This window comes from Canis lupus, chromosome 1 (genome assembly GCF_003254725.2).
Source record: "Canis lupus dingo isolate Sandy chromosome 1, ASM325472v2, whole genome shotgun sequence".
NCBI classification, from domain to species: Eukaryota; Metazoa; Chordata; class Mammalia; order Carnivora; family Canidae; genus Canis; species Canis lupus.
In genome coordinates, this window is record NC_064243.1 from 111,796,068 (window position 1) to 111,821,643 (window position 25,576).

The following is a 25,576-nucleotide window of genomic DNA, read 5'->3' on the forward strand; positions in this document are numbered from 1 at the left end:
GGTCCCCCTCAGCCCGGCTCTTCAAAGCCTGCCCCTCGGGGCCAGGAGGATCCGCGTCCCCTGGGAGCTGGTTAGATGCAGGCTCCGGGGTCCACACCACACCTGCCGAGTCAGATCTGCTTTTCCGCAGGATCTGCGGACCCTCCCTCCGTGGGCGCAGAGCAGAGGCGGCCCCGGCGCCACGTCCCGGGGTCTCAGCCTGGCTGCGCATCTGCTAAAGCAGCCTGTCCAGGGGTCACCTGGGCCTCCGCAGTCTTGATGACGTTCCCCAGGTGATCCCCAGGCCCGGTGGGGGTGACGTCCCGGGACAGGCTCTGGAGGCGGCCGCGGGCTCCCGCTCTGCAGGGGGAAGCCCCAGGGCCAGGAGGGAGGGCTGTGGGGGCGCGGACCCTGCACCTCGCCCCCAGCTGCGGGGCGCGCCCCGGACCCGACGCCCCGGGCTCGTGCTCGGGCCAAGCAGGCCGTGTGCGCGCGCTCGCGTCTGCCGGGAAATCCCCGCTGAAGACGGGAGGCCTCAGCAGCTGCGGGGACCCCCACGGGGACAGAGGAAGGGAACCCCGGGACCTGCCGTCGGGGAGGGGGGTGGCCGGCGAGCCCCCGCCCGGCCCACGTGACCCGGCCCCGCCCCCAGAGGCGGCCCCGCGCGGAGGGGGAAGGACGCGGCGCTGTGGGGCGGACCGCGGGGCCCGAGCGTCTGCGCGGCGGCAGCTGCTCTCACCCCGGCCGGACGGAGCGGGCAGCGGGCACCATGGAGCCCCCCTCGGCCTCTCCCCGAGCAGGGCGCGGCCCCTGGCAGGAGCTCCTGCTGGCCGGTGAGGGGGCCGATCCCCTGGGAGGGGCGGGAGGACGGGGGAGCGGCGGCCTGGGGCCTGGGGCCTGGGGGGGCGGACGGGGCTCCGCGGGGGACGGGGCGGCGGGCGGGGCGGGGGAGCCGGCTCAGCGACGGGGCGGCCTCGGGATCTGCAAGTGGGGAGTGAGGGGCTGGGTCCCAAGGGCCTCCTCACCGGGGACTCAGTTTTGCAACCTGACGGGAACCACACCCAGGGACCCTAAACCCTGGCCTTGCCACCACCCTGGGGTCCTGACCGATAAGCGCCAGACTCGGAGGGCCCTGGGGACGCTCAGCCCTGGTATTTGCAGCCGGGCCACCCCGGGGGACAGCACAGAGCAGACCAGTCCCTGCTCCCTGAGCTCACTTCTCTGGGAGGAAGACAGACCCGCAGAGACATCTAGAATGTCATGTCAGGTAAGGACTAAGCGCCCTGAAGGGAACAGAGCAGGGAAAGGTCAGGACATGAAGACAGAGGGTCCTCAGAGGAGTAGGTTAAGGCAGGCCTCTCCCAAGGACCACTTGAGTATGAGCAGGTATCTGAGGGCAGTGATGGTGTCATGTGAGGAAGAGCATTTGAAACAGAGGAAATAAGCTCTTGGGTGTATAAGTAAAGTGGTCATTCCAGTGACCATGACCAGCAGAATACACACACACACACACACACACACACAGACACCCAGATTCGCATGCACTCTTACACACACACTCCGAGGCTGGGGGTTTAGGACCCACTCTGTCAACAGGGCTCCAGCTTTCCTTCCCAACACATAGGTCCAAACACTGATCCGTCCCCTCTCTTCCCTCCTAGTCTCACTCTTAACCTTCTGGAACCCGCCCACCACTGCCCAAGTCACTGTGGAGTCGTGCCTCCCAATGCTGCTGAAGGGAAGGACGTTCTTCTGCGAGTCCTCAATCTGCCTGGGGATCTTTTAGCCTATCACTGGTTCAGAGGGAAAAGTGTAGAGACCAATAATCGTATTGTGTCATATGTGGTAAACACACAAGTGATTACCCCTGGGCATGCACACAGCGGCAGAGAGACAGCATACCCCAATGGATCCTTGCTGTTTCAGAACATCACCCTGAAGGACACGGGGTACTACACCCTACAAATCATTACAAATGATATTCAAGTTGAACAAGTACGTGGACAGCTCCGAGTATTCCGTGAGTAATTCCTCTCTCACCTCTGGTGTCTACTTCACACACACAGGATTCACAGGCCTGCACTGGGCCTCCATCCCTCTCTGCATTATGTCCCTTTAGTGGTTTGAACATTTAGTGGGGGACCCACACACAGTGGAGACAAACTTCCTGAGATGGGAATTCCTTTCCTGGAATCCAGACTCTGATCATCACAAAGAACTTCCTAGACTCATTCCTGCCAGGCCTGAGGAGTCCCTGGAATCCTCCCCAGACCTCAGTCCAGAAAGCCCCTGCCCAAACCACTGTCTGGGGGCCCCTGATTCTGGTGACCCTGGGGAGTCTGTGCCAGGTTGGGATAAGTGCTCCTGGGCCAAGCTGACTGGAAGCAAGGATTTCCCGGCAGCCTGAGCTGGTCACCAGTCAGTGCTCAGGCTCAAGAGCCACATTGGGCGAGGGGCAGAGCCTGGTCCTTTACCTGAGGCTCAGCATGGACAGCATCGACATAACAGGTCCCCAGTCCATTAGCCAGCTGCTGTGGGGGGCTTGGGGGACTCCAGGGGAAGGTCAGCACCACCAGGGAGGAACAGAGCAGAGACGCTCCTGGCAGCTCCTCCTCCACCCAGAATCAGGCCCAGGGAGCCCTCTCCTGTGGGGTGAGCAGGAACAAAGGCCATTTGATTGACCAGCTGCTATGGACGATATTTGGGTCAGGTATTTAAGGATGTTTAATGGTTAATTCACAGGCCTGGCATGTAGACATCATCTACCATTATTCCTACTGCATTCCAGGAAACCAAGGCACAGGGACATACAGTCACTGAATCAGGGTCACAGACTGATGAGCAGCACATTTGTTATCCAAGTTCTGCCTGCAGATCCAGCCCCATCCTCTCCTCCCTCAGTGGGACGAATGCTGGTCTGGACAGTGAGAGCAAAAGGAGGCTCACTCTGGGTTTACTCTACACCAGAATGACCTGCCTCAGCAATCAGAGGGAGAATGCTCCTGCCTCCCCTCAGGGGGTTCATCCTCACCTCCCTGGGCTGGACTTGAAATCAGATTGTTTCCTGATGTGTTGCTGTGGCTCCCACTGGGGTGTAAGGGATGGGACTTGCCTTCCCCTCCCAACTTTGCACCTGAAACCAGCACAGGGTTCATGGGTAACAAACTCAGTTGCTTTTGTTTAGGAGGATGAAGTGGATGGTGCAGGTATCTCTGCTGCTGGAGGGCGGGGAACCTGCATGGACAGACCTCCTAGGATCCTGCACCCAGGACGCCTCTCTAAAGAGATGATGGATCATTCATAGATCACCACCCCTGCTTCCTACTCATCCTCTGACTCTTTGCTTGGTGTTTGGACTCGGCTCTGCCATGTAAGGGGTCACACTGCATCATGTCACTCGTTATCAAACAGCTGGGCAGAGCTGTACCCCCATGCCTTGGGGCTTGAGTGCCTAACTGACCTCTGTGCTTATTCCTGGTTTCTCCGGGAGTCAGTTCTCCCCAGAACCCTATCTCCAGGGTGGGCCTTCAGGTCTATGATGAACCAAGGGAAGTCCAGTGCTATCTGTGACTCTGTCCCAGATCTTTCCTGACCAAATGCTGCTGTCTAATCCACACAGGAGAGCCTGTGCTTTCAACATAGAGCAGGGGCTTTACTATTTCTGAGCGCTCACATCTTCATCGGTTGGTCTTGACATACACAGTTTGCATATTCTTTTAAGGACTCAGGTTGGCTGAGAGGTGAGAGATGCCAACTCTGACTCACAATACCTGTGGAAAGGGGCACCTGGTGGCTCAGTTGGTTAACACCTGTCTTTGGATCAGCCAATGATGCCAAGATGCTGGGGTAGACCCTAAGTGGGTCTCCTTGCTCAATGGGAAGTCTTTTTCTCCCTCTACCTCTCTAGTCCTCCCCCTGCTCTCTCTTTCTCAAATAAATAAGTAAAAATATTTTTAAAAAAGAGATGCCGATAGAGGAATCACAGGTACCACACAGGGCAATGTTCTCTCTCCTGTCTGCACAGCAGAGTTACAAAAACCCCATATCACAAGCAACAATTCAAACCCTGTGGAGAATGTGGATTCTGTAGTATTAACATTTGAACCTCAGACTCAGAGCACAAGCTGCCTGTGGTCAGTAGCAGTAAGAGCCACCGTGGATAGTCCCAGGCTGGAGCTGTCCCTGGACAACAGGACTCTCACTGTACATGGTGTCACGAGGAATGACACAGGACCCTATGAGTGTGAAACTCGGAACCCAGTGAGTGCCGATCGTAGTGACCCATTCACCCTGAATGTTCTCTGTGAGTAACTTCTGTTCCTACCTGGCCCAGCTGCCAGCCCAAGTCCACACAGCTAGAGGCCAGGCCACATTCACCCTTCTAGAGTCCACATCCATGACCTTCAGCTGGACACCCAGCCTGGCCATGGCTTCCTGTCCCCAGCAAACTTGGGCAGGCCCAGCCTAACCAAGACTAGGAGGGGGTTGGCTGCTCCTCCCTGGGAGGGTCAACAGCCTGGGAGGGGAAACAGCTTCATGTCTCAGACTGAGGCTTAGTAAACACAGGGGGCTTCTGGTTGGGACGTTTGAAAACAAGGTTGCATCCAGCTCAGAGCTGTGACCCTTATGCAGACTGGGAACTTCCCCTTCCCTCTTACTACAACACATGTGGCTTTATTCTGTTTGCTCCAGATGGCCCGGACACACCCACCATTTCCCCCTCAGACTCCTATTACCATCTAGGGGGAAACCTCAGTGTCTCCTGCCATGCAGCCTCTAACCCACCTGCACAGTATTCTTGGCTTATCAATGAGAGACCCCAGCCATCCACACAGGAGCTCTTTATACCCAACATCACTGTGAATGATGGTGGATCCTATACCTGCCTCGTCTATATCTCTGGCACCTGCCTCAATAAGACCACAGTCAAGACTATCACAGTCTCTGGTAAGTGCATCCCTGGAACATCTGCATTGAGTTACTGTGGTCAAGATCTGCCTGCCTTTCAGAAAAGAGCCTAGAAGTTCTTCCCATCTTCTTATCATGAGCAAATCCCAATTCTGTCCTGGAGCTCTCCCATTACCTGTCTGCAATGCTTTCTTCCCTTATTTTCAGATTTCTCATAGCACCTTGGATCCAGCCTGGAATATGGGGAGAGCGGTGTCTCAGCTCCAGAAAGCCCATGCATAAATGAGGGCTTTGCAAATGGGGAAGAAAGAAGGATCCTCAGGGTCAAGGTGCTTTTTGTTGTTGAATTGCAGAAGTGCTTTATATATTCCGGATATTAATCTCATACCAGATATGATTTGCAAGTATTTCCTTCCAATCCTTGCATTGCCCTCTCTTTTTTTAAAGTTAACTTTAGTTGACACACAATGTGACGTTAGTTTCAGGTGTACAACATAGTGATTGAACAACTCTATAGGTTCTGCTATACTCCACACAGAGTAACTCCCATCCATCACTATGCAGCCCCATTAAAATATTTTGACTGTATTTCCTATGTTGTACATTTCCTCCCTATATCCTGTATATTCCATAACTAGGCTACCACTCTGCTAATTGTATTTGGATGCACAGAAGTTTTCCATGTTGATCCAATCCAATTCATTTGTTTTTTTCTTTTGTTGTCTTTGCTTTGGGTATCATATCTAAGAAATCATTAGGAAATCCAGTCCCAATAACTTTTTACTTTATGTTATCTCCTAAGACGTTTATAGTTTTGACTCTTATGTTTAGATGTTTGATCATTTTAAGTGAATGTCTGCACATGGTATAAGGTCATGTCCAACTTCATTAATTGGCATGAATATCCAGTGTTCCCAACACCATTTGTTAACAGATTTTTTTTCTCCATTGAATAGTCGTGACAACCTTATTGAAAATCACTGGACCACATATGTCAGGGTGTGTTTCAAGGGTGTCTGTTCTATTCCATTGGTCTCTATGTCTCCCTTAATACCATACCAATATAGGGACGCCTGGGTGGCTCAGTGGTTGAACATCTGCCTTTGGCCCAGAGCATGATCCCAGAGTTCTGGGATTGAGTCCAGCATTGGGCTGCCCACAAGGGAGCCTGCTTCTCCCTCTGCCTATGTCTTTGCCTCTCTCTCTGTGTCTCTCATGAATAAATAAATAAAATCTTTAAAAATACCAATATAATGTTATTGGTACTGTAACTCTGCAGTCAGGAAGTAGGAGTCCTCCAACTTTGTTCTTTTTCAAAATAATTTTGGTATTTGAGGTCCTGAGATTCCATGTGAATTTTTGGATTTCCTATTTCTGCAAAATATTTTCTTAACAATTTGATAGGGAGGCATCTGGCTGGCTCACATGGTAGAGTATGAGACTCTTTTATCTAGGGATTGTAGGTTTGACCCTCATGTTGGGTGGAGAGATTACTTAAAATGAAATCTTAGGGATCCCTGGGTGGCGCAGCGGTTTAGCGCCTGCCTTTGGCCCAGGGCGCGATCCTGGAGATCCGGGATCGAATCCCACATCGGGCTCCCGGTGCATGGAGCCTGCTTCTCCCTCTGCCTGTGTCTCTGCCTCTCTCTCTCTCTCACTGTGTGCCTATCATAAATAAATAAAAATTTAAAAAAAAGAAATCTTAAAAAAAAAGATTTTTATAGGAATGACATTGACTCTATGGATCTCTTTAGTTAACATTGCCATCTTAACAATATGAACTTATCATCCATGAACATGGGATATCTTTCCATTTATTGGTGTCCTCTGTAATATTTTTCAGCAATGATTTATAGAATTCCATAGACAGTCTATTGACTCATAAATTAAGTTAATTCCTGAGTATTTTTCTTCTTTCCTAAGTATTTTATTTTATTTATTTTTTTTAATTTTTAAAAATTTATTTATTCATGAAACACACACACAGAGAGAAAGAGAGAGGGGCAGAGACACAGGCAGAGGGAGAAGCAGGCTCCATGCAGGGAGTCCGATGTGGGACTTGATCACAGGACTCCAGGATCATGTCATGGGCCAAAGGCAGGCACTAAACTGCTGAGCCACCCAGTAATCCCCTATTTTTCACTGTTCTTACAAATAGAATGTTTTTCCTAATTTCTTTCTTGAGTACATCACTGTTAGTGTTAACCATAAGTTATTTTTGTATGTTTATTTTGTATTTTGCAATTATTTATTAGTTCAACAGTTTTTGTGTGTCATCTCTAGGGTTTTTTTTTATCTCTAGGGTTTTGTACATATAATTTCATGTCATCTGCAAACAGACATAATTTAACTTATTCTTTTCCGATTTGACTGCATTTTGGGTTTTTTCCTCCTAGTCCTAGGCCTGGACTCCGGTACTGTATTGAATACTGGTGGTGTCAATGGCATGTTTATCTTCTATCTGATCTTAGAAGAAATGCTTTCAGTGTTTCATCATGGAGTATGAGGCTAGCTAAGGGCATTTCATATAAGGCCTTAATTATGTTGCAGTAGTTTCCTTCTATTCCTAAGGGTGCAAGTATTCTGTATACAGAAACCACTTCTCTACAGAAGGTTTTCACCATGAGAATCAATCCGCAGATCTGGAAGTGAAAGTCTTCTTCAGAATGAGAAATCCTGTAGATTGAAAACCCTTTGATTCCCAAGGTTATGCTGAATGGGCAGGCTGCTCTCACTCCCTAGTAAATTATAACAGTGTGAATGCCTTCCCTATTTTACACAAACCTGCCTTGGACACAGAGAGGGAAGGGCTGTGAGTCTTCCTTCCCCCAAATACACGGGAAGGTATATAAGGAAAGAGGCCTGATCTTTTAAAGTCACAAAAGTTCAAAAATAAGTTTTCCATGGGAAAAAATTCTACCTGTCAATGTGGTTTTTGGCCATGTGGGGGAAGAGGTCCTGGTGCTGATATTACAGAGATGTCCAAGAAGAGCAGACACATGACTGAGGGCCACAACAGAATGTGAGGATCAGTGGGGGAGGTACAGCCCTCCCGCAGATCATCACCTGAACAAAGACATCCTTCTGCAGACAGCAGGGCCATATTCTGGGGCACCTTTACAGAGCTTGCTGGGGCCCTCAGAGTGGCTGTGATCTCAGAGAAAGGAGCATGGCTTCAGGCCCATTATCATTTCATCACCTCCTGTATTTCTCCACAGAGCCAGTGGCCCAGCCCTCTCTTCAGTTCAGCAACACCACAGTCACAGAAGATAAGGACTCTGTGGTCCTGACTTGCTTCACAAATAATGCTGAGGTCTCTATCCAGTGGTTCTTGAATGGCCAGAATCTAAAGTTCATGGAGAGAAGGAAGCTCTCATCCTGAACGTATGCCCTGTCAGCAAGGAGAATGTTGGGAATTGCCAGTGTGAGGTCTCCAAGGTGGTCAGTTCCAGCAAAAGTGACCCCATCTAGCTGTATGTGATCTGTGAGCAACACTTGTCCACTCCCGCTTCCACACTGTGTATTTTGCTGGTAGGGGGTGTAAAATGGATGCAGCCTCAGAGAAGATGGGAGCCTCCTCCAGAGCCTCTAGGGAAATGTCCTTAAGATCCCCAGAATTAAACTACTCTTGTTAGCATCTTGGTTCTGATAAATATCAGCTGTGGACCTCAGGAAAAATGCTCAATCTCCTGAACCTCTGTTTTCTCTTCTATAAAATGAGAAATAACAGCTGGATTGGGGCTTCTGTAAGGTTTTTTTTTTTTTTTGTAAGGTTTGTTAATATGAGTTTATGAGATGAAATCCTGAGAAAGCATCATATACAGATTTAGGAGTCAATGAAATTTAGCAGGTATTTTTCCTTTATTAAGTTTTTTTTTTACTAGCTGTAATATCATGTGGACTTGAGATTAAGTGTTATGTTATCAATTCCAGCTTTGTGACCTTCATTGATTTAGCTAAACCCTTTATACAATGCATATGCTCATTTTGCACTGTGGGGATGATACCCAGGCCCTCACAGGAGGCTCAGATGAGATAATATTTATCTCAAGTCTTTCATAGAGCTGACCTCAAAATCAGTCAGCTAATGGTATTCTCTTTAATCAGTGTTGAGTGGACAGGTAAGGGCCACTCTCTAAGACCATCAATGATGATGAAAAGGAAGACCCAGGGGAAGAGGCATAATGTGAGAGGAAATTGAATTGGATGCCAATACTGGCTCTGGAGGTGGTGGGAGAACTTGAAGATTAGAGCATGTCCAGTGTTTCACTGTGAGGAACAGAAATGATGCAGTGGCCAAGGGAGTCGGGTCACTGTGGTAACAACACACACGGCACTCAGACCTTGGTGGCCTTGCCTTCCTCCCTAAGCAGGCCCTTCCCCCGAGGCCCCTCCTGGTTTCCCCAGATTTGACCTGAGACTTGTCCCCCTCATTTTTTTCTTCTTATTTCAGATAAAAGAAGCACCACAGGTCTCCCTGTGGGGTCTATCATTGGCATTGCACTCGGGGTCCTGATTGGAGTAGCACTCATGGCTACCCTGGCGTATTTCCTGCTCTGCACAAGGACTGGAAGGTATGATGGCATTTTCCACAAGCTGATCTTGTCCCACACCTGACACTTGGGCAGGAAGGAGATGCCCCCTGACCTAGGATTCTCACTGACTCTTCCAGGCTACCTAAATGCCCCAGGATTTTCCCTCTCATTCTGTCTTCCTCCTTCCTGATCAGCTGCTAACCTGGGTGCTTCCTTCATAGCCTCCTCAGTTATAAATTAGGGACAGTTGGTGAACAGCCCCTCATAGTTGTCCTGATTCACTTGGCAACAGTACAGAAGTACATCCAGGACTACATACTCTGTAAACAGCACCTCCCATGGTTTAGTCCACATACCCTATGAGGGGGATTTGCAGCCTCAGGATCAGAGGGAGGTCTTGGCAGAGGTCACACAGCAGAGAGTGGAAGAGCTTAAGAAGCCAGATGGAGTCATCCTCACAAATGGCAGATGTGAGAACCATTGTCTCTGTAGTGTGAGACCAGAGAACCTAAGCTCATCCAGGGAGAGGTTCCTGGATGCCCTTTATGCCTCTTCCAGGCCAATGGAAATGGCATACAGGCCATTGTCCCATTACAGCATCTCCTTGCCTGATGGGGTTATGGTATGACCATGCATGAACAGGGATCCAGCATCCCTAGGCCTCCCCACATGTCCTGCAATTGCAGCTGCAGCCTTGACCTTTCCACTCAGTCAAACCATAAAGTTTGATTCCTTTCCTAAGTCCTCTATCCCATTTCAAGACACTTTCTTTTAGATACCATCAGCCTGTGGGGCTTCCTCTCTGGGCCTAGGACAGACATGTTCTAAAGGCCTTTCCTTATCCCTTCTCCTGGGCCCTTGCTCTCCTAAAAAGCAGTGGTGGAGGGAGGAGTTTTCTAACTCTTACCTGAATGAAGATCCTCTTTGCCCCCTGCTCTGGCACCAATGATGTGACCTCAATCTACACCCACATCAGTAAGGATGATCTCTCCTAGGGCCAGTGCCTGGCATGATCTCAGACAGCTCTGGCACCCAGCATCTACCCCTTGTGAGTATCTCTTCATTATGGGTGGGACTGGGAGCCCTGAATTCTTCCACAGTGTCCACTCACCCCCACCCCCGGAGCCTCTCACCCTTTCTCTGGGCTTCAGCACTGGAGACCTCCACTGGGTATATTCTCTGGAAATATAGATCATAGATCAGCACCTGGCACTCACTGGACCCTAAAATGGCCCATGGGTCTCTCTCTGGGAGTGCACATTCTTCCTTGGTTCTCTGAGAGCTAAAGACATGTCCCTGACTGGGGTGGTGGGCCCAAGCTTCCTCACAACGCTGGGTGCTAACTCCTTTCTCTGCTCATAGGCCATGCCCCAGTCAGCAGCTCCACATCCCCGGTAAGCCTGCCTCCTCCCCCACTCTTTCCATTGGGGTCTAGGCTTTGCAGGCACAAGGCAGGGTCACCAACCAATTCAGCAGCACAAAACAGGCCCTGCTAGCCCCAGACTAGCCAGGACAAGACAAGCCTCATTCGGGCTGGGAATGGACACAATCAGGGGCAGGACCACACCCCACGATATCCTGAGTATTCCCTGCTTCCTTAGCTGGACAAAAGTGAACCCTGTAGTCCATCCAGGGACAGAGTGGGCATTGGGAGCAGCATCCAGGGGTCCTGGATGGGGCAGAGAGTGCAGTGGGGAATGGTGTGGGACGGGATTTGGAGAAGGCTTAGAGAAGGCTGCTCAAGAGGCAGAACTGGTCACTCTTGTAGAGAAATGACCCTCCCTTTCTATATACCAACACCCATTATTTCCTGTTTAGGCCTCCTTGCCCAGCCCCACAAAAGAGGTTCCTATATACCAGGTAAGTGTGGGCAATGAATGTTCTGGTCCCTGAAACTCAAAGGGGCAGAAGATCTGCCACCAGCTTGCCCCTGGCTGTGTTCTCAGGTTTAGGAAACAGCAGAACAAAGAGGAACAGGGGGTAGTAGGAGGGAGAAAAGGTCTGGGACAGAAACCTGCTACACAGCCGAATCCCAGAGAGCAGCCCTGGTAGGCCTAGAGCCTAAATGTTCTCAGAAGTTTACAGGGGATCAGAGGCCTCTTCCTGTTTTACAGGAATTACAACACCCTGACACAAGCATTTACTGCCAGATTAACCACAAAGCAGAAGTAGCTTCTTAGTCTCACCTTGGAACCCTCCTTCCCCGGGCTCTCCTGTAACCCCAGGCCATTGGTGGGGTCAGGAGCCAAGGCCTGAGCACAGAATCAATGCTAAACGTTGAGGATATTCAGGGTCATGGATCAAGGGTAAGTTCATCACCCTTCTTCACTACAAACTGCTGGTGAGCAGCCTGGACTTGGTCATCTGATTGTGGAGTCACTTCCTGCCATGATGTCCACAGGACTCTAACTGCCCTGAGCGATGGAGACAGAGGCCAGTCCACACTCCCTGCAGCCCTCTCCACCTCCTCATCAGTAATGCTCCATGTTAAGAATGGAAGAAAGGGGATACAGCTAGATCAAGGCTCCCAAGCCCTAGGAAGGCCTGAGAGTCCTCTGAACCACGGACAGCGTCTCAGCCCTGCTCCTCCCAGGACTTGAGCAGGGAGGAGCAATGAGGGACTGCTGGAGAGGCTGCCCATTTCTGTTCTGCAGAAGAGAGTGCAGTGAGGCAGAAGTAGCATTCTCATGGGACAACCCGATTCTGCTTTCATCTGTCAATCCTCAAACCTTTGCATATGTGTGGATGTTACTTGCTGGCACATCCATTCCAGCTCCCTGCAGTGCTGATTGCAGCACCCAGAGGGTGTCCTCACGGAGACTGTCTGCTCCAGCTTCTTGAGGAACCTCCTGGCCCCTGAGATTCAGGCCTCTCCCTTGTCTATAGTAAGGCAAGAATGTTTCATGATGAACTTCTGACTCTTGGTGCCTTATCTTAGAAACACACCCATTACCCATCACCCAGCCCCCCTGAGCACAGTATCCTGTTTCCTGAGCCCCAGCTGAGCCTTCCAGGCAGCAGGGCTGAGCAGAACCCTGGGATCTTCCCCCAGCTCCTGGCTGAGCCCTGTGCCTGGTGTCAGAGTCCTTTGCCCTCTGCCTGCCCTTCCCAGCAGAGCAAACATTCCACCCAAGGGCAGGTGGAGCCTGAAGATCTCCCAGGGTAGAAGCCAACATCTGAGGGTTCCTGCATCTGCCTGTGACCCTGCAGAGGGAGAGAAAAGACTAGGCCCCTCACAGCCTCCCCCATCTCCTCCTTCGCATCCACATCCCACCCACAGAACCAACTCTGGTGCTACAGACCCAGCCCTGCCCTTCTATGGGGCTCAGGTCCATTTTGTCCACTCACAGTGCCTGACATAAGGGTCACCTGGGTGCTCTTCTCTTTATGATTTCTTTCTTTCTGCTTTTAGTTGAGTTCTCTTTGCTCTTATTTCCTAGTTCTTGTGGTAGGAACTTAGATTATTGATTTGAGTCATTTCTTTTCATGAAATGTAAGCATTTCAGGGCAAATTCCCCTCTCAGCACAGCATAAGTTGCATTCCACAAATGGTGGAGGTTCTTTTTTTTTGTATTTAATTTAATTCTGTGTATTTTAAAATGTCTTTTGAATCTTGCTTTGACCCATATTTTATTTACAAATATGTAGTTTACTTTCCATAGTTTTTGGAAATTTTTCTGTCGTCTATTATTGATTTCTAGTTTGATTACTATTTTCAGAGAACATTCTCTGAATTCAATTATTTTAATATTGGTTACGTAAGGGCACCTGCGTGGCTCAGTTAAGGGGCTTCATTTGTCTTGGGTCATGATTTCAGGCTCCTGTATTCGAACACCCTCTTTAGATCGAGCCCCCCACCCCCAGGATCCAGCTCCACATTGGTCCCCTGGTCAGTGGACGCCTGCTTCTCTCTCTCCCTCTGCTTCTCCCCCTGCGTGCTCTCTCTCCTCTCTCTCACACATAGATAAATGAAATCTTAAAAAATAAATTTTGTTAGCGGCGCCTGGCTGCCTTGGTTGGTGGAGCATGTGACTCTTGATATCTGAATTGTAAGTTCGAGCCCCCAGTGGGGGTATAGTATACTTCAAAACAAAGTAAATTTGGTTAGTTTTAGATAGGACACAAAACATAAGCAACAGAAGAGGATGGATTGGTCATCTTTTCCTTTATCCATCTTTTAATAGCAGATCAGCTGGCAACAAATTTTCATAATCTTCCTTCATTAGAAAATTTCCTTCTTTCTCTTATTCCTGAGGATCATTTTGCCAGACACAGGATTTGTCCTCCACTTGAAAACCAGACCACTTCATTGTGGCCTCCAAGCCATCAGATACAAAATCTGTCGCTTGAATTAGTGTTCCTTAATATGCAATGAGTTGTTTCACTGGCTCTTTTTAAGATATTTTTTCTCTATTCTTTAGTTTTCAGAAATTTGCCATGTGTCTTAGTGATGCTTATCATGTTGGGGTTCACTCAGCTTGTTGGACCATTATTTCTTCAGACACTTTTTCAATCCATACTTTTTTCCTTCTCCTGGTATCCAGTGGTGCCAATGTAAGATCCTTTCCTTTTTTAAGATTTCTTTATTAGAGAGAGAGAGAGAGAGAGAGAAAGATTGCTCCTGAGAAAGGGGAGGGGCAAAGGTAGAGGGAGGGAGAGAATCCTCAACCAGACTCCTCACTGAGCAGGGAGCCCAGTGCAAGGCTTGACCTAAAGACCCTGACATCATGACATGAGCCCACATCAAGAGACCACAGGTCAAGGAGTATCAGCAGGCTCTAGAAACTGGAAAAGGCAAGAAAATAGATCCACCTCTAGAATCTTCAGAAAGGAATGTGGCCCTGCCAATATCTTTATTTTAGCCCAATAAAACCCATATTGGACTTCTGACCTCCCAAAATGTAAGATAAGAAATGTCTGTTGCTTTTGAGCTGTTGTGTTGGTGGTTATTTGTTACAGCAGTAATAGGAAGCTAGTGTAGACATCATAGTAGATTATATTATTGTATTAATATCAGATTGTTGGAGCTTAAGTATCTTACTGTGGATATATAGGAGAAAATCCTGTTTCTGATGAGATTTGGGCTGAGGTAGTTAGGATGAAGTTTTAGAATACCTATAACATTCATGTAATTCATCAAAAAATCATATACATGTAAACTGAAGAAGGTTTGTATGGATGCCCATGCATATTTACATCTATGCAAATGTGGCATTGGTAAATAAGCATGAAAGGTATATGGAGTTTCCTCTAATAGTCTTGCAACCTTTTTTAAGTTTGCTTTTTGCAATTGGGGGTGGGGCCTTATGTTTTAGAAGCACACGCAAAATGTTTCCAAACAATCTCTATGATTTCTAATATTTAATCCAGTGGGTAGAGGAGTAGAACGGAGATAGATAAAGCATGATTCCCCTCCAATATTTCATTTATTTATTCATGAGAGACACACAGAGAGAGGCAGAGACATAGGCAGGAAGGGAGAAGCAGGCTCCCTACAGGGAACCTGATGTGGGACTCAATCCAAGAATCCCGGGATCATGACCTAAGCCAAAGGCAGATGCTCAACCACTGAGCCAACCAGGTACCTCGATACAGCAAAATTCATCAGGAGTTGATACTTTGGAGCTGGGGATGGGTACATGGTGGTTCACCATACCACTCTCTGTATTACAATGAGCTAGAGTCCATTTGTATATGTTTGTATACAAATTCTCTTTGCATATCTTTGAGATTTTTTTATATGAAAAGATTTTAAGGAAAGAGAAATTTCCAGTTCAGAAGTTTTATCAGTGAGTTCCACAGAACTTTCAAGACATACAGTCTCAAAATCAGACAAATTCATCAATAGAACAGAGAGGGAATATCCCCCAACTCATTCTGAGGTTACTATAACCTTTAAACTGAAATAGGACCGACAACAAAGGTACAAAAAGAGGAAAGTATCAGGCCAGTCATCCTCATGAACAGAGAGGCAAAAATGCTAAAGAAGGTATTCTCAGACCAAGTCCAGTAGTACATAGAATAAGACAGTAGACCAGGACTAAGTGCAATTTATCCCGGGAAAGCAAAGGTGACTGAGCATGAAAAGTGTATAATTGGGGGGCACCTGGGTGGTTTAGTTGGTTAAGCAGCCGGCTATTGATTTAGGCTCAGGTTATGAAGTCAGGGCACTGGGATTGATCCCCATGTCTGGCTCTGTTCTCGGCCAGGAGTCCACTTAAGGATTTCTCTCCCTATCCTTCTGCCCCTCCCGCTTCTCTCAAATAAATAATTAAATATTAAAAAGTTATTTATAGATGGAAGAGGCAGGAACTTATAGAGTGCTAGCTATATTTTGTTTCCTAAAATAGCTGCTAGATTCATGGGCGTGTTCAATTTTTGAAAATTCAGTAAGCAAAACACTTCACTCTGTAACAGTCCTCTATTCCTCCAAATTTTTTATGGCATAGACTCTTGGAAAAGACCAGCCCAGACATTTTGTCTTATAGAATGTCCACATTCTGACTTTGTTTCCTTATGGTGTCATTTTACTTGCTTCTCTATAACCTGTACTTCCTATAAATTGGAAAATGAATCTCAAAGCTTAAGTAGATTCAAGATATCGTGGACAATGCTTGCTAGGTTTTATATTGTATCATATAAAGAGGCATAGTTGGGAGGCCTGGGTGGCTCAGCGGTTGAGCATCTGCCTTCGGCTCAGGGTGTGATCCCACAGTCCCGGGATCAGGTCCCACATTGGGCTCCCTGCATGAAGCCTGCTTCTCCCTCTGCCTATGTCTCTGCCTGCCTCTGTGTGTGTGTGTGTGTCTCATGAATAAATAAATAAATGGAATCTTTGAAAAAAAAATAAAGAGGCATAGTTGTCTAACTTATGCCAGTGACATAAAAATTGATCAGTTGGCATTTTTAAAAAGTTTTTATTAAATTCCAGTTATTTGTAGACCTGGGTGGCTCAGTCAGTTGAGCATCCAACTGTTGGTTTCAGTTGGGTCATGTTCGGGGTGTCGTGGAATCACAGAGCTCACTGTTCAGTGTGGAGTCTGCTGGAGATCCTCTCCCTCTGCCCATTCTCTCTCTCTCACTCACTCTCTATCAAATGAAAATAAATATTTAGAATTTAATTAAATTCCATTTAGTTAACATACAGTGTAATATTAGTGCAGGTGTACAATACAGTGATTCAAAACTTCCATACAACACCTGGTGCTCCTCACAAAAAAAGTGCCCTCCTTAATCCTCATCTCTTATTTCACTCATCCCCCAACCCACCTCCCTTCTGACAACCATCAGTTTGTTCTCTATAGTAAAGAGCCTGTTTCTTGATTTGTCTCTCTCTCTTTCCCCTATTCTAATTTGTTTTGTTTCTTAAATTCCTCAGGAATGAAATCATATGGTATTTCTCTTTCTCTGAGCACCTTATCTCACATAGCATAATACACTCGAGCTCCATCCACATTGTTGCATTGACAAGATTTCATTCCTTTTTGTGACTGAGTCATATTCCATTGTGTCTATATACCACATCATCTCTATCCATTCATCAACTGCTGGGCGTTTGTGCTGTTTCCACAGTTTGGCTACTGTAAATAATGCTGCTATAAACATCAGAGTGTATGTATCCCTTTGTATTAGTATTTTTGTATCCCTTGGGTAATAACTAGTAGTGCAATTGCTGGATCACAGGGTAGTTCCGTTTTTAATATTTTGAGGAACCCTTATACTGTTTTCCAGAGTGACTGCCTACTTTACATTCCCACCAATAGTGCAAGAGTGTAATCTTTCTGATCAGTGGACATTTTTTTGTGCAAAGACACAGATATGCAGAAATGACAAGTATGAAAAATATATGGCATGTTGCTCCTCAACATAATAAAAGCTGTATATGACAATCTCACAGCAAACATCATACACAATGATGAAAGGTAGAAAGCTTCCCTACTAGAATAAGAAACAAGACAAGGGTGCTCATTCTCACCACGTGTGCTTGCATAGTACTGAGAGTCCTAGTTGGAGCAATTAGCAAGAAAAAAGAAAGAAAAGGCATTCTTGCCAGGAAAGAATTGTCCTTGTTTGTAGATGATATGATCTCATTTATAAAAAATGCTAAAAGTTCCATCAATGACTGACAGAACTAATAAACAAATATGGAAGCTGCAGGATGCAAAATCAATATATAGATATCAGTGTATTTCTATAAAGAATCATTTATGTATGTATTTATAGATTTAATTTATTTTTAAAATTTATTTGACATAGAGAGAACAAGCAGCGGGAGTGGTAGAGGGAGAGGGAGAAGCACTCTCCCTGCCCAACAGGGAGCCTGACTTGGGGCTCAATTGCGAGATTCTGGAATCATGACCCAAGATGAAGTCAGATGCTCAACCCACTGAGTGACCTAAGTGCCCCTGGAAATCAGTGCATTTCTATACATTACAAGGAACATACAGCAAACTACCTGGAAATTGAATTAATCATCCCATTTACAACACCATCAGAAACAATGACATACTTTGTTCTGGAGGGGCCATGAGGGGTGGAGCCAGGCACCTGGAGGCAGGCACCTGTCCTGTTTGTAGTGGCAGAGGCAGGTGAGCACTGCTCTGTGGGGACCAGAGATGCTGCCTGGGAGGCAACCCCCAAGTCCCCACAGATTTTGGGTCAAGGAATAAGCAGAGTACACTCAACTAGAAGAGAAGCAAAGACAAAGACACCATGGCTTCAGCGTCTACTCATGGAAAGCAAGACAAAGGCCCCATTTGCCACCACCAAGAAAGCAGAGCCTGTTGTTTAGATCATTGCCCAAAGATACACTTGCTGGTATCTTGGCATTTGACTTTGGAAAGGCTGCAAACCTAGGAGAATGCCAGAGTAAGTTCCATTTCTTGGAAGATTAGCTCTTTTTTGGCCCATGTAATAACATGACCAGCCTGCTTATGTGTGAAGAATGGAAAATCCAGCATGCTTTCCACTCAGTCAAACCATAAAGTTTGATTCCTTTCCTAAGTCCTCTATCCCATTTCAAGACACTTTCTTTTAGATACCATCAGCCTGTGGGGCTTCCTCTCTGGGCCTAGGACAGACATGTTCTAAAGGCCTTTCCTTATCCCTTCTCCTGGGCCCTTGCTCTCCTAAAAAGCAGTGGTGGAGGGAGGAGTTTTCTAACTCTTACCTGAATGAAGATCCTCTTTGCCCCCTGCTCTGGCACCAATGATGTGACCTCAATCTACACCCACATCAGTAAGGATGATCTCTCCTAGGGCCAGTGCCTGGCATGATCTCAGACAGCTCTGGCACCCAGCATCTACCCCTTGTGAGTATCTCTTCATTATGGGTGGGACTGGGAGCCCTGAATTCTTCCACAGTGTCCACTCACCCCCCACCCCCGGAGCCTCTCACCCTTTCTCTGGGCTTCAGCACTGGAGACCTCCACTGGGTATATTCTCTGGAAATATAGATCATAGATCAGCACCTGGCACTCACTGGACCCTAAAATGGCCCATGGGTCTCTCTCTGGGAGTGCACATTCTTCCTTGGTTCTCTGAGAGCTAAAGACATGTCCCTGACTGGGGTGGTGGGCCCAAGCTTCCTCACAACGCTGGGTGCTAACTCCTTTCTCTGCTCATAGGCCATGCCCCAGTCAGCAGCTCCACATCCCCGGTAAGCCTGCCTCCTCCCCCACTCTTTCCATTGGGGTCTAGGCTTTGCAGGCACAAGGCAGGGTCACCAACCAATTCAGCAGCACAAAACAGGCCCTGCTAGCCCCAGACTAGCCAGGACAAGACAAGCCTCATTCGGGCTGGGAATGGACACAATCAGGGGCAGGACCACACCCCACGATATCCTGAGTATTCCCTGCTTCCTTTAGCTGGACAAAAGTGAACCCTGTAGTCCATCCAGGGACAGAGTGGGCATTGGGAGCAGCATCCAGGGGTCCTGGATGGGGCAGAGAGTGCAGTGGGGAATGGTGTGGGACGGGATTTGGAGAAGGCTTAGAGAAGGCTGCTCAAGAGGCAGAACTGGTCACTCTTGTAGAGAAATGACCCTCCCTTTCTATATACCAACACCCATTATTTCCTGTTTAGGCCTCCTTGCCCAGCCCCACAAAAGAGGTTCCTATATACCAGGTAAGTGTGGGCAATGAATGTTCTGGTCCCTGAAACTCAAAGGGGCAGAAGATCTGCCACCAGCTTGCCCCTGGCTGTGTTCTCAGGTTTAGGAAACAGCAGAACAAAGAGGAACAGGGGGTAGTAGGAGGGAGAAAAGGTCTGGGACAGAAACCTGCTACACAGCCGAATCCCAGAGAGCAGCCCTGGTAGGCCTAGAGCCTAAATGTTCTCAGAAGTTTACAGGGGATCAGAGGCCTCTTCCTGTTTTACAGGAATTACAACACCCTGACACAAGCATTTACTGCCAGATTAACCACAAAGCAGAAGTAGCTTCTTAGTCTCACCTTGGAACCCTCCTTCCCCGGGCTCTCCTGTAACCCAGGCCATTGGTGGGGTCAGGAGCCAAGGCCTGAGCACAGAATCAATGCTAAACGTTGAGGATATTCAGGGTCATGGATCAAGGGTAAGTTCATCACCCTTCTTCACTACAAACTGCTGGTGAGCAGCCTGGACTTGGTCATCTGATTGTGGAGTCACTTCCTGCCATGATGTCCACAGGACTCTAACTGCCCTGAGCGATGGAGACAGAGGCCAGTCCACACTCCCTGCAGCCCTCTCCACCTCCTCATCAGTAATGCTCCATGTTAAGAATGGAAGAAAGGGGATACAGCTAGATCAAGGCTCCCAAGCCCTAGGAAGGCCTGAGAGTCCTCTGAACCACGGACAGCGTCTCAGCCCTGCTCCTCCCAGGACTTGAGCAGGGAGGAGCAATGAGGGACTGCTGGAGAGGCTGCCCATTTCTGTTCTGCAGAAGAGAGTGCAGTGAGGCAGAAGTAGCATTCTCATGGGACAACCCGATTCTGCTTTCATCTGTCAATCCTCAAACCTTTGCATATGTGTGGATGTTACTTGCTGGCACATCCATTCCAGCTCCCTGCAGTGCTGATTGCAGCACCCAGAGGGTGTCCTCACGGAGACTGTCTGCTCCAGCTTCTTGAGGAACCTCCTGGCCCCTGAGATTCAGGCCTCTCCCTTGTCTATAGTAAGGCAAGAATGTTTCATGATGAACTTCTGACTCTTGGTGCCTTATCTTAGAAACACACCCATTACCCATCACCCAGCCCCCCTGAGCACAGTATCCTGTTTCCTGAGCCCCAGCTGAGCCTTCCAGGCAGCAGGGCTGAGCAGAACCCTGGGATCTTCCCCAGCTACTCCTGGCTGAGCCCTGTGCCTGGTGTCAGAGTCCTTTGCCCTCTGCCTGCCCTTCCCAGCAGAGCAAACATTCCACCCAAGGGCAGGTGGAGCCTGAAGATCTCCCAGGGTAGAAGCCAACATCTGAGGGTTCCTGCATCTGCCTGTGACCCTGCAGAGGGAGAGAAAAGACTAGGCCCCTCACAGCCTCCCCCATCTTCCTCCTTCGCATCCACATCCCACCCACAGAACCAACTCTGGTGCTACAGACCCAGCCCTGCCCTTCTATGGGGCTCAGGTCCATTTTGTCCACTCACAGTGCCTGACATAAGGGTCACCTGGGTGCTCTTCTCTTTATGATTTCTTTCTTTCTGCTTTTAGTTGGGTTCTCTTTGCTCTTATTTCCTAGTTCTTGTGGTAGGAACTTAGATTATTGATTTGAGTCATTTCTTTTCATGAAATGTAAGCATTTCAGGGCAAATTCCCCTCTCAGCACAGCATAAGTTGCATTCCACAAATGGTGGAGGTTCTTTTTTTTGTATTTAATTTAATTCTGTGTATTTTAAAATGTCTTTTGAATCTTGCTTTGACCCATATTTTATTTACAAATATGTAGTTTACTTTCCATAGTTTTTGGAAATTTTTCTGTCGTCTATTATTGATTTCTAGTTTGATTACTATTTTCAGAGAACATTCTCTGAATTCAATTATTTTAATATTGGTTACGTAAGGGCACCTGCGTGGCTCAGTTAAGGGGCTTCATTTGTCTTGGGTCATGATTTCAGGCTCCTGTATTCGAACACCCTCTTTAGATCGAGCCCCCCACCCCCAGGATCCAGCTCCACATTGGTCCCCTGGTCAGTGGACGCCTGCTTCTCTCTCTCCCTCTGCTTCTCCCCCTGCGTGCTCTCTCTCCTCTCTCTCACACATAGATAAATGAAATCTTAAAAAATAAATTTTGTTAGCGGCGCCTGGCTGCCTTGGTTGGTGGAGCATGTGACTCTTGATATCTGAATTGTAAGTTCGAGCCCCCAGTGGGGGTATAGTATACTTCAAAACAAAGTAAATTTGGTTAGTTTTAGATAGGACACAAAACATAAGCAACAGAAGAGGATGGATTGGTCATCTTTTCCTTTATCCATCTTTTAATAGCAGATCAGCTGGCAACAAATTTTCATAATCTTCCTTCATTAGAAAATTTCCTTCTTTCTCTTATTCCTGAGGATCATTTTGCCAGACACAGGATTTGTCCTCCACTTGAAAACCAGACCACTTCATTGTGGCCTCCAAGCCATCAGATACAAAATCTGTCGCTTGAATTAGTGTTCCTTAATATGCAATGAGTTGTTTCACTGGCTCTTTTAAGATATTTTTTCTCTATTCTTTAGTTTTCAGAAATTTGCCATGTGTCTTAGTGATGCTTATCATGTTGGGGTTCACTCAGCTTGTTGGACCATTATTTCTTCAGACACTTTTTCAATCCATACTTTTTTCCTTCTCCTGGTATCCAGTGGTGCCAATGTAAGATCCTTTCCTTTTTTAAGATTTCTTTATTAGAGAGAGAGAGAGAGAGAGAGAGAGAAAGATTGCTCCTGAGAAAGGGGAGGGGCAAAGGTAGAGGGAGGGAGAGAATCCTCAACCAGACTCCTCACTGAGCAGGGAGCCCAGTGCAAGGCTTGACCTAAAGACCCTGACATCATGACATGAGCCCACATCAAGAGACCACAGGTCAAGGAGTATCAGCAGGCTCTAGAAACTGGAAAAGGCAAGAAAATAGATCCACCTCTAGAATCTTCAGAAAGGAATGTGGCCCTGCCAATATCTTTATTTTAGCCCAATAAAACCCATATTGGACTTCTGACCTCCCAAAATGTAAGATAAGAAATGTCTGTTGCTTTTGAGCTGTTGTGTTGGTGGTTATTTGTTACAGCAGTGATAGGAAGCTAGTGTAGACATCATAGTAGATTATATTATTGTATTAATATCAGATTGTTGGAGCTTAAGTATCTTACTGTGGATATAGGAGAAAATCCTGTTTCTGATGAGATTTGGGCTGAGGTAGTTAGGATGAAGTTTTAGAATACCTATAACATTCATGTAATTCATCAAAAAATCATATACATGTAAACTGAAGAAGGTTTGTATGGATGCCCATGCATATTTACATCTATGCAAATGTGGCATTGGTAAATAAGCATGAAAGGTATATGGAGTTTCCTCTAATAGTCTTGCAACCTTTTTTAAGTTTGCTTTTTGCAATTGGGGGTGGGGCCTTATGTTTTAGAAGCACACGCAAAATGTTTCCAAACAATCTCTATGATTTCTAATATTTAATCCAGTGGGTAGAGGAGTAGAACGGAGATAGATAAAGCATGATTCCCCTCCAATATTTCATTTATTTATTCATGAGAGACACACAGAGAGAGGCAGAGACATAGGCAGGAAGGGAGAAGCAGGCTCCCTACAGGGAACCTGATGTGGGACTCAATCCAAGAATCCCGGGATCATGACCTAAGCCAAAGGCAGATGCTCAACCACTGAGCCAACCAGGTACCTCGATACAGCAAAATTCATCAGGAGTTGATACTTTGGAGCTGGGGATGGGTACATGGTGGTTCACCATACCACTCTCTGTATTACAATGAGCTAGAGTCCATTTGTATATGTTTGTATACAAATTCTCTTTGCATATCTTTGAGATTTTTTTATATGAAAAGATTTTAAGGAAAGAGAAATTTCCAGTTCAGAAGTTTTATCAGTGAGTTCCACAGAACTTTCAAGACATACAGTCTCAAAATCAGACAAATTCATCAATAGAACAGAGAGGGAATATCCCCCAACTCATTCTGAGGTTACTATAACCTTTAAACTGAAATAGGACCGACAACAAAGGTACAAAAAGAGGAAAGTATCAGGCCAGTCATCCTCATGAACAGAGAGGCAAAAATGCTAAAGAAGGTATTCTCAGACCAAGTCCAGTAGTACATAGAATAAGACAGTAGACCAGGACTAAGTGCAATTTATCCCGGGAAAGCAAAGGTGACTGAGCATGAAAAGTGTATAATTGGGGGGCACCTGGGTGGTTTAGTTGGTTAAGCAGCCGGCTATTGATTTAGGCTCAGGTTATGAAGTCAGGGCACTGGGATTGATCCCCATGTCTGGCTCTGTTCTCGGCCAGGAGTCCACTTAAGGATTTCTCTCCCTATCCTTCTGCCCCTCCCGCTTCTCTCAAATAAATAATTAAATATTAAAAAGTTATTTATAGATGGAAGAGGCAGGAACTTATAGAGTGCTAGCTATATTTTGTTTCCTAAAATAGCTGCTAGATTCATGGGCGTGTTCAATTTTTGAAAATTCAGTAAGCAAAACACTTCACTCTGTAACAGTCCTCTATTCCTCCAAATTTTTTATGGCATAGACTCTTGGAAAAGACCAGCCCAGACATTTTGTCTTATAGAATGTCCACATTCTGACTTTGTTTCCTTATGGTGTCATTTTACTTGCTTCTCTATAACCTGTACTTCCTATAAATTGGAAAATGAATCTCAAAGCTTAAGTAGATTCAAGATATCGTGGACAATGCTTGCTAGGTTTTATATTGTATCATATAAAGAGGCATAGTTGGGAGGCCTGGGTGGCTCAGCGGTTGAGCATCTGCCTTCGGCTCAGGGTGTGATCCCACAGTCCCGGGATCAGGTCCCACATTGGGCTCCCTGCATGAAGCCTGCTTCTCCCTCTGCCTATGTCTCTGCCTGCCTCTGTGTGTGTGTCTCATGAATAAATAAATAAATGGAATCTTTGAAAAAAAAATAAAGAGGCATAGTTGTCTAACTTATGCCAGTGACATAAAAATTGATCAGTTGGCATTTTTAAAAAGTTTTTATTAAATTCCAGTTATTTGTAGACCTGGGTGGCTCAGTCAGTTGAGCATCCAACTGTTGGTTTCAGTTGGGTCATGTTCGGGGTGTCGTGGAATCACAGAGCTCACTGTTCAGTGTGGAGTCTGCTGGAGATCCTCTCCCTCTGCCCATTCTCTCTCTCACTCACTCTCTATCAAATGAAAATAAATATTTAGAATTTAATTAAATTCCATTTAGTTAACATACAGTGTAATATTAGTGCAGGTGTACAATACAGTGATTCAAAACTTCCATACAACACCTGGTGCTCCTCACAAAAAAAGTGCCCTCCTTAATCCTCATCTCTTATTTCATTCATCCCCCAACCCACCTCCCTTCTGACAACCATCAGTTTGTTCTCTATAGTAAAGAGCCTGTTTCTTGATTTGTCTCTCTCTCTTTCCCCTATTCTAATTTGTTTTGTTTCTTAAATTCCTCAGGAATGAAATCATATGGTATTTCTCTTTCTCTGAGCACCTTATCTCACATAGCATAATACACTCGAGCTCCATCCACATTGTTGCATTTGACAAGATTTCATTCCTTTTTGTGACTGAGTCATATTCCATTGTGTCTATATACCACATCATCTCTATCCATTCATCAACTGCTGGGCGTTTGTGCTGTTTCCACAGTTTGGCTACTGTAAATAATGCTGCTATAAACATCAGAGTGTATGTATCCCTTTGTATTAGTATTTTTGTATCCCTTGGGTAATAACTAGTAGTGCAATTGCTGGATCACAGGGTAGTTCCGTTTTTAATATTTTGAGGAACCCTTATACTGTTTTCCAGAGTGACTGCCTACTTTACATTCCCACCAATAGTGCAAGAGTGTAATCTTTTCTGATCAGTGGACATTTTTTTGTGCAAAGACACAGATATGCAGAAATGACAAGTATGAAAAATATATGGCATGTTGCTCCTCAACATAATAAAGGCTGTATATGACAATCTCA

General features: G+C 46.6%; 1 protein-coding gene across 1 annotated transcript; it reads left to right on the top strand.

Annotated features, from left to right (window-relative positions):
* The first annotated feature begins 620 nt into the window (after nt 1-620).
* On the top strand, nt 621-25,576 carry LOC112645379 (carcinoembryonic antigen-related cell adhesion molecule 4-like). The gene is given in 8 exon segments (XM_049094540.1): nt 621-812; nt 1,641-1,691; nt 1,694-1,999; nt 9,341-9,461; nt 10,418-10,470; nt 10,785-10,816; nt 19,505-19,546; nt 20,087-25,576. Coding segments are annotated over 8 exon segments (759 nt in total). The 5' UTR covers nt 621-748; the 3' UTR covers nt 20,177-25,576.